This window comes from Stegastes partitus, unplaced genomic scaffold (genome assembly GCF_000690725.1).
Source record: "Stegastes partitus isolate 25-593 unplaced genomic scaffold, Stegastes_partitus-1.0.2 Scaffold2120, whole genome shotgun sequence".
In the NCBI taxonomy this organism is placed as follows: domain Eukaryota; kingdom Metazoa; phylum Chordata; class Actinopteri; family Pomacentridae; genus Stegastes; species Stegastes partitus.
The window spans coordinates 27,372-40,613 of NW_007579851.1; the positions used below are offsets into that span (position 1 = coordinate 27,372).

Consider the following 13,242-nt stretch of genomic DNA (forward strand, 5'->3'; position numbering starts at 1 on the left):
TGCATAAAGACGGAGGAGGGACAACCTTGATCGAAACTGTTGTACCAATCGTGTAGCTTTACTTTGCATTCGCTTTCAGATGCCTGCAGCACAAAAAAAACAAGAAGAAAACGCACAGTGACGAACGTGAGGTAAAAAACAAAGGGTGCGGCGCATGAGATGCCAATGAAAGGTACTAGAGTGTCAAAAAAGTAAAGCGACCTTTCAGAAACAGAAACGACAGGGCTTCGGATAGGCGCGAGGAGGAATCAGCAGGAACAGTGCAGATACACATGTTTACAGCAAAATACGAGAAATGATCAAAGTCACTAAAATTATCCGGACGGTCAATCAAACACAGAGAAATCAATAAAACTAGGTGCAATGCCGTTTTGCTCAAGGGTCATGTGATGCACTGAGGGAAGATGGGTAGAAATTAGAGTGTGCCCATTCCAGTGACTTCAGACGTCAGCCTAAAAACAGTTGAAGGGAGAAAGGAGGGGGGGAGGGAGGGAGAGGAGAGGGGAGTGAGGGGTGGTAGACAGAAAATAAAACAACTGTGAAAGAGGAACTTTCGCTTGGAAGTGAAAGTTATGCTGCGATGGCTGGCTTTGTGCTTGAATTTCCTGGCACATTTTGTTCACAGAGACTTGACACCGTGCATTTCATCGTACCCTCGCACATAGAACATTCCTACTGATATGGCGACGTAACCATGCAGCGCTAACCCCCTCGTGAAGCCATGCAGTGGACCGAAAAAAAATGATGGTGTCATGAAATATCCAACTGTTGTATTCCCTGACGGAGGCATCACATCACTCTTCCTTCTAACAGCATTGCTCAGTGGCAGTCATGTGTTCTGTTGGTTTTTTTTTTCTTTGCTTTTATTTTCTTTTCCATTTTTTTTTTAAATTTTACTCTTTGCAGACAATGACACAATAGGACTTAATAGGCAAATTTATCTAATATAGTAATGACAAAAAAAAGAAATACAATATTATTCTTGGAATGAGGCATGCTAAATAAATAGTGAAAGGAATCGTTTGACATTTTTGTTTTGCGCTCACAGAAAGTAAGATAGTACTGTCATGTCAGTCCATTGAATATGAAGCTGGAGCCAGGAGGCCATTAGCTTAGTTTAGCATGAACGCTGAACAAAAGGGGGGGAAACAGCTTACCTGGCTCTGTCAGGGGGCAACAAAATCTGCCCACTTGCACTTTTAGACTTCACTCATTAACATGCCAGAGCTTATTTGTTCGCTCGGTGTAAAACTGACGCCTTAAAAAAAACAGTAATGGTTTTACAGGGTTGGGTCTGGAGTCTTGGGGATATGGAGCAAACTTTTAAATGGCACAAAAATGTTTTAAACACAATTAGGATTGTGTCCATTAACTGTTTCTTGTGTTGTCAGGTTACACGTGGCTGTAATAAAAGTAGAAGCACCTGACTCAGATGTTATCCCATTAAATTGTCTGTGATCAGCATATCATTCCCATGCATATAGGCCAGTAGGGATCTCTTCCATGTTCTAGTCCAACTTTTGGAAGTTGGAGATGATGGAGCAGAGAAGTTTAGGCACTAAAACTACTTGGTAAGGTTTAAAAAAGCATCATGGCTTGGGTTAAAACACACCATGATGCTACATTTACAAGCTCCATTTTGTTAGTTTCTAGGGTGATCAGATTTTAGATGTACTTATTCACACCCCTGCAAGAGGTCGCTGATGTTATCGGGGCTACTTTCTGTTTATCAGTGCTCAGAATGGATGGTAGTGGGCCAGCTGAGCCTACTAGAAGGTGGAGGAGGTCCCTGTTCAACTGTATATGTGGCAATGACATGCACTGATAACAGGCCAGCTAATGAGCTGATAACATCTGAATTGGGTGGTGGAGGAAGAAGCCGGAAACAAATACCTTGTTTGCCAACCTCTAAAAAAAACCTTGAAGAAGAACTGGAAACAAACAAAACTTTGATCAGATTAAAAAAAAAAAAGGATGTATACATATCCCATAATGTGCCTCAACTCTTTATCAGAATTTGGCATGTTATGTCAGGTTTTCCCATTTCCATGAGCTTTCTCTAATGCTCATAAAAACACAGCTGTTGTGAAGTTTCCAGGCAATCAGCACGCTAATTAGTCAGCATTAGAGGTGCTGCCGGGTGGATTCTGTTTGCTATGGAAAGAGCCCGACTCGCTGTTTCCTGCATTTGCGCTAATCTAACCGCTTCCATCATATAGCTTCATATTTAAGAGACAGAAAGTGATATCAATCTTCCAATCAGCCTCTCTGCAAAATGTCAAACTATTCTTTTGTCAATACACTGGCTACATCAATTTTGAACAAATCCCAGGGTTGGTACAGGTCTCCCCACAGGCTAATGCGTTAAGTGTTGTGCACAACCAATTGAGTATAGTGAAAGTTCCACAGGATAACACATAGAGGTTAATTGTGAAGCTGTGGGTGTTTGGATGTCAGCTTCTGAAAACAGAACCAGATTTGGGGGGGTTGGACTTCAGGATGTTGTCATGGATGAGGGGTCATTCCACATGGCAGCCACGTCCCTGAACCTGCCATTGGAATTGTGGGAAAGCAGCAGCCATTAGTTTCTTTGCGGACTCGTCTCCGAAATGCCCATTTCAGAAGTCAAAAACATAAAGTCCTGTTTGCTGAGCGTATGGCTTCTCCTGCGCTAACGCTGATAACATTTGACTTTGAGGTGCAGGTGGCCTGTGGACATCAGTGACGCTCAGTTTTCTCAGAGCAGCGGATTTTACATTTATTTTCACTGTTGATAATGAATTAGAGGTTTCAGTGGATACAGGGAAAAAGAGGTAGCGGAGCACGGCAAGGAAAACTGGCATGCACACTCCAGCCCTGGTTTAGATTGCCCTGGGATTTAACAGATATTGTCTTACACTCATTTGCTTTTCATTTAATTACACTGATGGCTTATGTGCAAAAACACTATCTTGCGTCTGCGATATTAGACATTCTTTATATCGTGTTGCTTTATAGATTCATCATGAACAAATTGGCTAACATTTCAAACTGAGGTAGGCATTGAACATTTGATGATTCATTTATTGATCATCCAATTTACTAATCTGCAGGTTTGGTTCAAAGACACAGCTTACTTGTCTCAGTAGCTGGCATTGCTCCCATGAGCCACTTACTTGCAAAGAGTGTTCTTGCAGAAACTTAATGCATTTTAATGTCTTCACTTGGGTGGAAATAAGGAACAAAAGTAGAAAGGAACAACCAGGAAAAAAAAAACTTGAGTAACCACATTATTCATCAGCCTCTTGTCTAAACTTGACAGATACTGTGCATTTTCTGGCAACTCATCAAAGTATAAGTGTCATGAGTGTCAAACTAGTAAGATATTTCTTTCCTCTCCAAATAGCACAACCACAGATAGCAGAGTTCTTGGATCTTCACTATGAGCGTGGCCATTCAGATGTTGCTTTTATCTTTTAGATTGTGCTGGAGCCCAGCAGTTAGAGTTAAAAGGTTACCTGGCATTGATGAGATACTGGGCCAGACTGATGTTAGCAGGGGTCCCTGTGATGGTGATCTGGCGCTCTGACGAGCCCTCCATGGCATTCGCAATTTTGATCTGCGCCCCAGACATCTGTCGAATCTCATTTATTTTGGTTCCCTGGCGTCCAATAATGCAGCCTATTAGCTGCAGAAAAAAGCAGAAGTCTTTGAACCTAAAGCCAGGAAATCTGTGCGATGTCTCAAAGCATTTATATTTAACACCGAATACGTTTAACATAGAAAAGGAAACCTAATGGGTTATGAAATGATCCGAGTTTAATTTAAATGCAGGAAATTAAGTCTGAATAATGATGGCATGGTCAGTAAATCAGCTTATGGGGGGTATTCTGCTGTGTCAACAGTAAGAACTAAAGTTTGCAGGATCATTGTTGGTAATGTCAATCATTTGCTCATATAGCAGTAATAGGTTTAAAAAGGCAGGGATACCTCACTGCACTGCAAATGTTCCCCTTATCTGCTAATTGCCGATTAACGCTTTCACCCTTCCTACTAAAAATGTATTAAGTAATTAGAACAGTGTGCTCTCTGACAAAAGTCTGAATCATCTTTTGTATTACGCTATCATACAGACTTTTTAAACTGCTTTTTTTGACATCCTTTCAAGCTCTCTATATATCTATCAGTGCTTTCTATCTATCTTTCTATATATATATCAATTGAAAGACACATTATTATCTTCAACTCTCCAGGATTACTCACATCATTAGGAATGGTGAGTTCATGGGTACTGGCTGGTGGACTGGCATCCAAACCTGAGTTGGGGAGCAACAGTATAAGAAACAAAATCTGAATTTATATAAAGTCATTTTAACAGAGATGAAACCTTGAAAAGAATGATTTTTTGTCATTTTGGAATATACATGCTTGTTCGCTTGTGGGGCTGGGGCTTGACTTAGATTAGGATTTTCATGAAACCATGAAGCCAGCAGACAGTTAGCCTAGCTTAGCACAAAGACTGGAAATGGGGGGAACCACTATCCTGACCCAGTCCAAAGATAATTCAGGACGTCTTCCAGCAAGATAGCAGGGCTAAGCTAAGCTAACTTAGCTATCTTGGCTCAAGCCTCATATTACTTAAGCATCCCAGACTCACAAAAAAAATGTGTAAAACCTACAATGCAAAATATATTATTTCAACTAAAGTGAATTGTGAGATGCATAAATTTTTTTCGGGACAGAATTCGTCACCCGAGCAGCGTAGAAAACAACTGAAGCTTCATGTTTACCATTTGCAGGGATGGTTTATAACTTAAACCATCATCTTTTCCTAAACCTAACCAAGTAGGTTTGGTGCCTAAAGTTTACGAAGTAGTTTTATAGTGTCAATAAAAAGAAAACAGAAACTAAATACAACAGTGACAGACCTTAAGAATCAACAATAACTCAAAATGCCACAAAACAATGTTCCACACAGGACATGGACACGAGTTTTAGGCAGAAAGTGAGGCCAGTGTTACACTTAACTCACCCACAGTTTAAAATGTGTGTTTGCTACGAGGACAACAGTGTTCAGAATATGTAGATACGTGCATTTATGGAAGGGAGTCTTCCAGAAAGTAGTAGAAAAACAACAACTGTGTGTCCCTGGATGGAGTGTGGTTCTTTTTATGCGTAAAGAGAAAGAAAGTCAGTCACATGATGTGGATGCAGGACAACAGAACAGTTTCACAGCCTTTAATGTGAAGATAATACGTCTCCGTGCTACCAATGAATGTAGCTGTTATGCATTTTAACATGAGGCGGTGTTGTAATGTGGGTATGAGTATGATCTTCTCAGATAACTCACCACTTTAAAAGTGTTGTTGGGGTACTTGTTCTCCCACAGCATCCAGTGTTTCTGCAGAGCTAAACTAACTGCTGTCGATACTATAGAATTTTCTTAAGATCCCCACAAGAAAGTGAAGGTGGCATGAACAGAGTAAAAAACGTACAGTTGTGACTCGATAATCCGACCCTTAACAATCCGAAAACCTTGCTATCTGACAAGTTTTTAGGAAAAACGAACGGAACCCATTAAAAACAGCCTTAACATACCTACAGCCTTGGATTCCAACTTCGACATGACATTTTATGTCACAAATAAGGATAACGGTGTATTGTCTGACTGAACAATCCGACAGATTGGCTACGTTCAGACTGCAGGACTTAATGCTCAATTCAGATTTTTTTGTGAAATCTGATTTTTTTGCGAGTTTGTTCACATTTCCAGTTAAATGCGACTTGTATGTGATCTCCTGTGTGAGCTTCATACGACCCAAAAGTGTCCCGCATGCGCAGAAAAGGACACGACGACATCACACGCAGCAAACCTGCTCAGTGTTTACGGAAGTAAGCACGGATGGTAACAGTGGAGCGTATCTGCCAATCCCTCGCCGCCACTGCCACCGCCACCAATGGTGGAAACAGAACTGTAACCGCTAACTAAACCGGCATCAGCAGCCAAGCACTGCCTGTGTGTTCCAGCCACTTCCAACCCATTGGAGCGCACTGCCGGGGTGGAAGTGGTCCCCCGACCACGGAGAATATTCAGATATTCATCATTAATTGGATCTGTGTTGTTCAGACTGTCATGAAAAGATCAGATACAGGTCGCATAGGAGGAAAAAAAAATCGGATTTGGGTCACTTCAGCCTTCTGTCTGAACGTATTTACCTTTGATGTCAACCGATGGGCCCGTGCACAATCGCACCGGTCAATTAGGTGTGAAATCCAGCGATGCGTAGTGTTCTAACAATATACTAGTTCTTATAACAACTATAAACAATAAATATTAACAACAAATGACCCTTCAAGCATCAAGCCCTCCTTGTATCTCGACCTCCGTCTTGACAATCCGACAGCCTTGCTATCCGACATAAAAGAAGGTTTTAAATTTAGTGTCGGATTATCAAGCCACGACTGTACTTCCCAAAGGATGAAATTGTTCCTTTAAGAATGAACGCTTATTCCGCTTTGGAACCTTTAATTGAAATTTCACTGACATCTGTCCTTATAAAATGGTATGTATAAGACTTTGTAGGATGGAAGAAAAAAAAATGGAAAAACACATTTAATAGTGGGCCCATTGTCTTGAAGAGCCTCGTTGATTCAACAGCTTATCCCATGTGCGATGGTAATTTCCACGTCCTTTTGGGTGAAAGTTTACTTACAAAGCCTTCCTTTGTTCTTTTGCAAGTAAATATGCAGGGCATGATCCAGGCAGGCTAATACGTGTACCAAGGGCTATCTGAAACAGTTTCAAGTCAAACGTGGAGATTCAGTTGATCGCTATAGTACAATGTGGCTGAGCTATTCCCCTGGAGGTTTTCATCTTTAAATGGAAAGTAAAAAAAAAAATTTGTTAGAGGAAGAATGTATCCTGTTTCCAAGCGATAATGCAAGTTTGAATGCATAATTTTAAAGTGAAGCCCGGTGTCATTTTTTTCCCCCTCCCCTTCGCTGGCATAGTATCAGACAGAGCCAAGAGAAAAATATATACATGGAAAAAATCAAAGGATAGAAACCACGGGGGCCAAGACATGCTGTGCCAAAAGAGAGATAAGGTGCAAGGTAGGGAAAGAGAAAAAATGTTTCTCTGGATGCAAAGAGGAGGAAGTAACTATAGGGCCTTGTGGGTACGTACCAGGGAAAGCAGGGGTGGTCTGTCCGAGAGGGGTAAAGGGGGTTTGCTGCATAGCCAACTGGTGGAGCTTGGTCAACTGCTGAAGGGTTAGGAGGGAAAGTAGAACTAAGAGGTTACTGTTACACAGGACACACCAAGAAATGAAGCCAACCAAAACTAGAGTGAAGAAACGGTGAGGAGAAGGAGGCCATGACACAGGGTGGTGGAGGACAAAAAGTAAGAGAAAAAGAGATACAGAGAGAGGGTGATTGTCTGTCATGGAGAGGTGAACTGCTGTATAATTTGATTCATTTTTTTGTTCTTTTCTACCTGTCTCCTTTTTAATTTCACACACTCCAAAGTATTTTTTTTTTTTTTACAAAAAATGGATCCACTGGTGAGCACATTGACATTAAATGCAGGAAATCATCTAATTTGCCCTCTCAGTTACCATGTGCTTCTCTAGTCGGCACTGATGACTCACACCCGGTGAACCTTTGGTTTTACATGGCTGTCAGAGCCACCGCTTCCCCCCCAACTCCCACCCCCCGAACATGGTCACAGGATGTCCATCCCTTGCTGTATATCATTTCCATCAGGAATGAGGGAAGACGGATGCTTTAAAGGCTTCTTCTCCTTTTAAGAGGAGTTTTAATGAGGGTGGAAGAGGGTGTCAAGTCTGTACTTGAGTGATTGTACCGTCAACCACCACCTCCACCGGCATCAATCACTGCCCAACTTTGAATTAGTGGATCTGACACGAGGTAGCTCTTGAGATGCTCTTACGACAAGGACAGATGAAGGCAGATTATTAATGGAGACTATATGGTCCACTGGAATTAAAGGGGTGTCTACATCAAAACTGCCATTACTGTCTTTGCCTTTATCATTAGCACCAGGCGTCACTGTTTGTTATCGACCAGATCTTCCCGGTGGTTGAGCTGCAGTATGACCTTTAACTATAGACAGACAGCGATTTTGGAAGTGCTAGCACTGTATGACTTCCCTCTAAATCACTTAAAGCAGATGATGTGTCTGTAGGAATAAGATGTCCGCTGTGAATATAATCCAGAGACAAGTGTCGCTATTGGTTTGAATGAAAAGGAGACTAAGAACTCACATCTGGGTGTGGTATGGCGTACTGTCCCTGAATTGTGTAGGCCTGAAAAGAGGGGAAAAAAAATATGAGAGAGAGCAGATTTTACCATCAAGAGGAAAAACAAATCAAATGAAGAACAAATCAGCTCTGACAATCTACGCTCTGTACAAACAACCCTTTGCACATTTAGCTCAAATAACATATCAAAGACGCTGATTGGAAATTCATTATGATTTTCAGCAGCGATAGTGGCGTTAAGTGATATCACACTTATGATGATACACTTAATCATATGCACCGTTAGCATATTTAAAGCAGTAACTGAAACAGCATGTCACATGTAGATGAATATGAAGTCCAGTGAGACCTTCAGAGACCTTCGTCAGAGTCTTAGGAAAACAACCACTTTCACGGCTGGCAGGAAGTGTTGGGCTACTTTATGTTGTACACTTTGTCAGCGCAGAGGACTCATAAAGTTTCATTTTAAGGTCATAAATTCAATGCTACAGACAAAACAAAAAAAAACTGCCAAGGTCTCAGAATTATTAAATCCCAGACTAGACTGTGGAAATTGAAGCTAAACATATCATATTTCGTGCAAGGGTTCACATTTAAATTCCAAAAAAACTGGCATGGGCACAACAACAGAGTGACAACATCAAAAACTACACCTCAAAATAAATGGATTTTGTATGAAAGCCTTGGACAATGTGTGCAAGGACTGGATTGTGCCATATTGTGAGCCATGTCTCCCAAAAATGATGTTTCTATACAACCAAACTGCATTCTCAGTTGCATTTTAATGGAAATGTGTGTCGTCACATTTTTTTCTGTGACATATCATGAGTACTTTTTCATCCAACATATCTTTGCCACCTGATTAAATATGAGACAGGTCAGGATGTACCACCCTGGCAATCCAGAAAGTAGAGGAGAGGCTTCAAACATTAATATTTTAATCCAAAACATGATATTTTCCAAAACATAACAAGGTAGTTCTGGTGCCTGTTCCTCACCAAACAGCAACTGCAGTGAAAAATGTAAAATAATGTTTCCATGTGGGAAAAGACTCCCAGTCTCCTCGGCGTTACCAAAAGCAATATGTTTCTTTCATAACATGAGAATACAGCTTAATTGTAAGAGAACCAACTTTTAGGGGATCCAAGGTTGATATCGCAGGTACTTTCCTGTTCCTCTCAAACCTTTGTTCTTTACTCTCCAAAATTTTTCAAAACAGGCCTTTGTAGTATGTCGTCTAAAGACTCTGATTGCGTGGCATTGATTGCACACTGGGTTTGATTTCCAGACAAAAGAAAAGCTCCCAAATCTGAGTCATTACAAGGGCGCTGTGTATCTCAAATCTAACGCTTTTGTTTGCTAAATTTTCAAATGCATTCAACAGATTTTAGCCGAAATCTGCAACTGCATCCTCTGCATTCGCTGGACAGACATTAGTATTCACCCAGCATCTTTGCTGACATAAATGTCATTGTTGCTGAATCAAACATTATGGTGCAACTGCCTCCCTCTCCCTCCTGTGTGTGCACAGACCACCCAACCAACAATGACTGTTGGTCAGAGACAATGAGACGCAAATTAAACAAACTACAGCTGACCTCCCAAAGACATCTTAGTGGCAACATATTGCATTATTTCTGTCACTGCTGCTGACAGCGAACATCAGTTGCACGACTGCATGAGGTCACACACAGGTTCATTTCAGTGTTTAAACATACAACTAATGCTGTCTAATGGGAACGGTCAGTCTTCTGCTCAAAAGATTGTGTTACCTAAATGAACAGAAAACAGCAAATGTACTTTGAAGGAAACACAATCACAACCAAATCCTATTTTATCAATATATGTATATTATCAAGTGGCAAATACATTGATACTGAACATGTCATTAACATGATCACTGACAGTGTACATTTTTCTGCCAAAATAGCCCTCATTGCTTTATAATTACAAATTATAACCACTGCAGCACTATTCAAATTTTCACAGTGAGGCAAAGATAGCCCTTGGTTGAAGCTGGGGAACGTTCGTGCTCTGGTTTGAGATCACTGTGGTATGAGACACAACACGTTTCCATCCATCCATTAACTACACCCTCTTTATTCCATAGAGGGTCGCAGGCAGCTGGAGGCTTCACTGGCTGACATTCTGCAAAAGGCAGGGTACACCTTGGACAGGTTGCCAGTTCATCATAGAGCTAACACAAAGTCAGCCTCACACTCACACACAGGGCGAGTTTAGAATCATTAATTAACTTACCATGTATATATGTATATATTTAGAATAATCCTTTCCCAACCTCAACCAAAGTACTCTCTTGACTAACCACAGATGGGCTGCAAGTGCAAACTTCGGTCTCAGGCGTGAAAGTCGAGTGTTTCATATGTCAGTCACCTGATTTCATACATGTGTCACTTTAGTCATTGAATAAAAAAAAAAAAGAGAGAAGACACATAATCCAATCCTAGTCAAATCGATTACAATGCCCCTAAATGTTGTTAGGGAAACAATTTCGTTATATGGAAAAGTAATTTCTAGGAGGCAGGGTGGAAAAGTGTACAAGCGTGCATATGAATGTCAAAAAGGCTTGCAGTAAGAGGCAGTGGCTGATGCTGCATTAAGTAAGTCACAAGTTGGCTGTAGGCTCAAACTAATGAGCTAAAGCTAGCTCAGCGCTTACCTGGCCACCAGAAAAAATGACTGGGGTGGAGGCGGGCTTTGGGCGATAAGGGATAGTGGCACCTTTTGGTGGAGACTAGGAGGAAGGCAAGAGAAAGACAACGCAGAGTCAGTCTGAGGCAAACTGCTTTATGTAAAAAAGACAAACACTCACTTAAGGGCACCACTCTCATGTCTATACCCTAAAACAGCGATCAGCTCTAACATTTAAACTACTTGCGTAAATACTGTGTAGGTGACCCTCATGCTGCAAAAACAGCTTTGACCAATTTGGGATTTGACATGAGACCTCTGGAAGCGTTCTGTGGTGTCTGCAGCCGATCCTTTGGGTCCTGTGGGTTGCAGTCAAGCAGCCTGAGTAATGAAGTGCCAGTCAAAGTGCAAAATTGCAGTTCCTCAAATGGCCAATAGAGGCTGGCTCCCAAAACAAGTCAATTCCTATAGACCCCATGTTAAAATGTCCAACTTTACAACAGAAATAAACATTTATGGACTAGTTTAAAAAAAAAAACAAACAAGCAAACAAAAAAACAGTTTTGGTCTCAATAGCAAATTTACAGATTTGTGACAACTGTGAAAGGGTTTGATTTTTGTATGACCAATCTGTTTAACTGTATTAATGTTTAAAACTATGCCTATGTAACGGTGGCAGCTTTGAATGTCAGGCTGGTCCTGTCACAGGAAAGCCCATGGCCTAGAGATGTTTGCATGGCTCCAATTAGTTACATTCATCCTCAACCTGCTAATTTTTGGATTAGCCAGAAGTCAAGAGGAGTCAGGTACAGCCAAGATAGCAACAGGCAGAGGCACCACACTGAGATTAAAGGGAAAATAAACCATTGTTCAGGAGACTCAAAGTCAGTGGTTGCCGGGTGGGGCCTCCATGGATCAGGCTTGCTCTGGTGCATCCTATGAATGCTCGAACAGATTGCAATCTGGGGGGAAGATGTGCTTTGTGTGCAAAAATGTTTAGGTACGTGTCAAAGTAACATGTGCATGAATACCCAAGGTTTCTCAGCAGAAAACTGCTACATACTTAGCCTGTCAGTTGTGTTAATGTGCCGGCTAATTGGTTTACATTAACTGAACATAAAGATTAAAAGCAGGAGAAAAGCAGCTTGACTGGATCTATCCCAAGTCAACAAACTACCAGCACCTCCAGAGTTAGATGACGACATCAATATCCCTCACATACATCCACAAAATATGATAGCACTGGAGAGACTGGAGAAGACGAGGAACAAGTTGTGTCAACTTGCCTGTCAGGAGGAAACAAAATCCACTATAGCGACACCTCTAGTGCCAAGAGTTCAATAAATATCTGGAGCTACAGTCAGGAGCTAATTAGCTTATCTTAACTTAGCATAAGGATGATATGCAGATTAGTATCAGTTAGCCTGGCTCTGTCCAAACACAAGCTGAAAGATTCATAAAAGTCTCCTAATTGTACATCACCCTTTCCATTTTCCAGACCACGAGGCCCAAGAAGTACTCCAGCATTTAATGCCTAGTAAAACCAAAGTCCTTTTATTCCAACACAATTTTGTGGATCAGACAGACAAGACATACAGTGCTGATCTGTGAACCCTGGAGATGCTGGAGACCTCCAGACAGAGCCAGCAAAGCGGCTTTCACCTATTTTAATGCTTTCTGCCCTGTTACACCACGTAGCTGCTGGTTGTAGCTCTACTTCATAGGGGACAGGTGGGATAGTATTGATGTTCTCATGTAAGTCTCCACAAAGGAGCAAATTTATGCATTTCCAAACTATTTTTGAAATACAAACACCCTGGTTTCCCATGTGGTGTGTGTTGTAACGCATGCGAAGCTGGACGCTGATTATAAAACACATGTCCAATAATCCATAGGGCAACATTTTCATTGATTCAGCTGGAAATTCACATATTTCTACTCTCTGTTATCACATTTCTCAAGGTGTTATACTTCCTTCCAGCTGTACCACACTAACAGCATCAAAATTATTCTGAGGCGATGTTGTGTCTTACTGTGAGAAATGTTAAAATTTGCTGGCAGGTTGTGAAAACAACTGGGAAAAAGGAGTCATGAAGATCAAAGGTATTAGCAGTCTCTATTCACAGAGATTAGAAAAATATAAAGACCTGGCATGTGCGGACTAACTAAATGCATCGCCACGTGTTTGCTTTCTTTCTTCAAATGCACGGGCCAGCAGGGAGGTGGTTTCGATGAGAGGGCAGGGAAGTTCCAGTTTGCGAGTTTGCTATAATGACATAGAGTTATTGATTCATTGTGCGCTGCAGCAACAAGGCTATTCAAGACCGTA

At 41.3% G+C, this 13,242-nt stretch overlaps 1 protein-coding gene across 1 annotated transcript in view; it reads right to left on the reverse strand.

Annotated features, from left to right (window-relative positions):
* Positions 1-415: 415 nt before the first annotated feature.
* The window catches only part of LOC103374015 (poly(rC)-binding protein 3), a 44,566-nt gene continuing 31,739 nt past the window's right edge, over positions 416-13,242 (reverse strand). The window contains exons 8-13 of the mRNA XM_008304029.1: positions 10,942-11,016; positions 8,265-8,306; positions 7,166-7,244; positions 4,243-4,295; positions 3,498-3,667; positions 416-452 (exon numbers count right to left, since the gene is read on the reverse strand). Coding sequence (XP_008302251.1) covers positions 416-452; positions 3,498-3,667; positions 4,243-4,295; positions 7,166-7,244; positions 8,265-8,306; positions 10,942-11,016 — 456 coding nt within the window. The remainder of the gene's footprint in view (positions 453-3,497; positions 3,668-4,242; positions 4,296-7,165; positions 7,245-8,264; positions 8,307-10,941; positions 11,017-13,242) is intronic.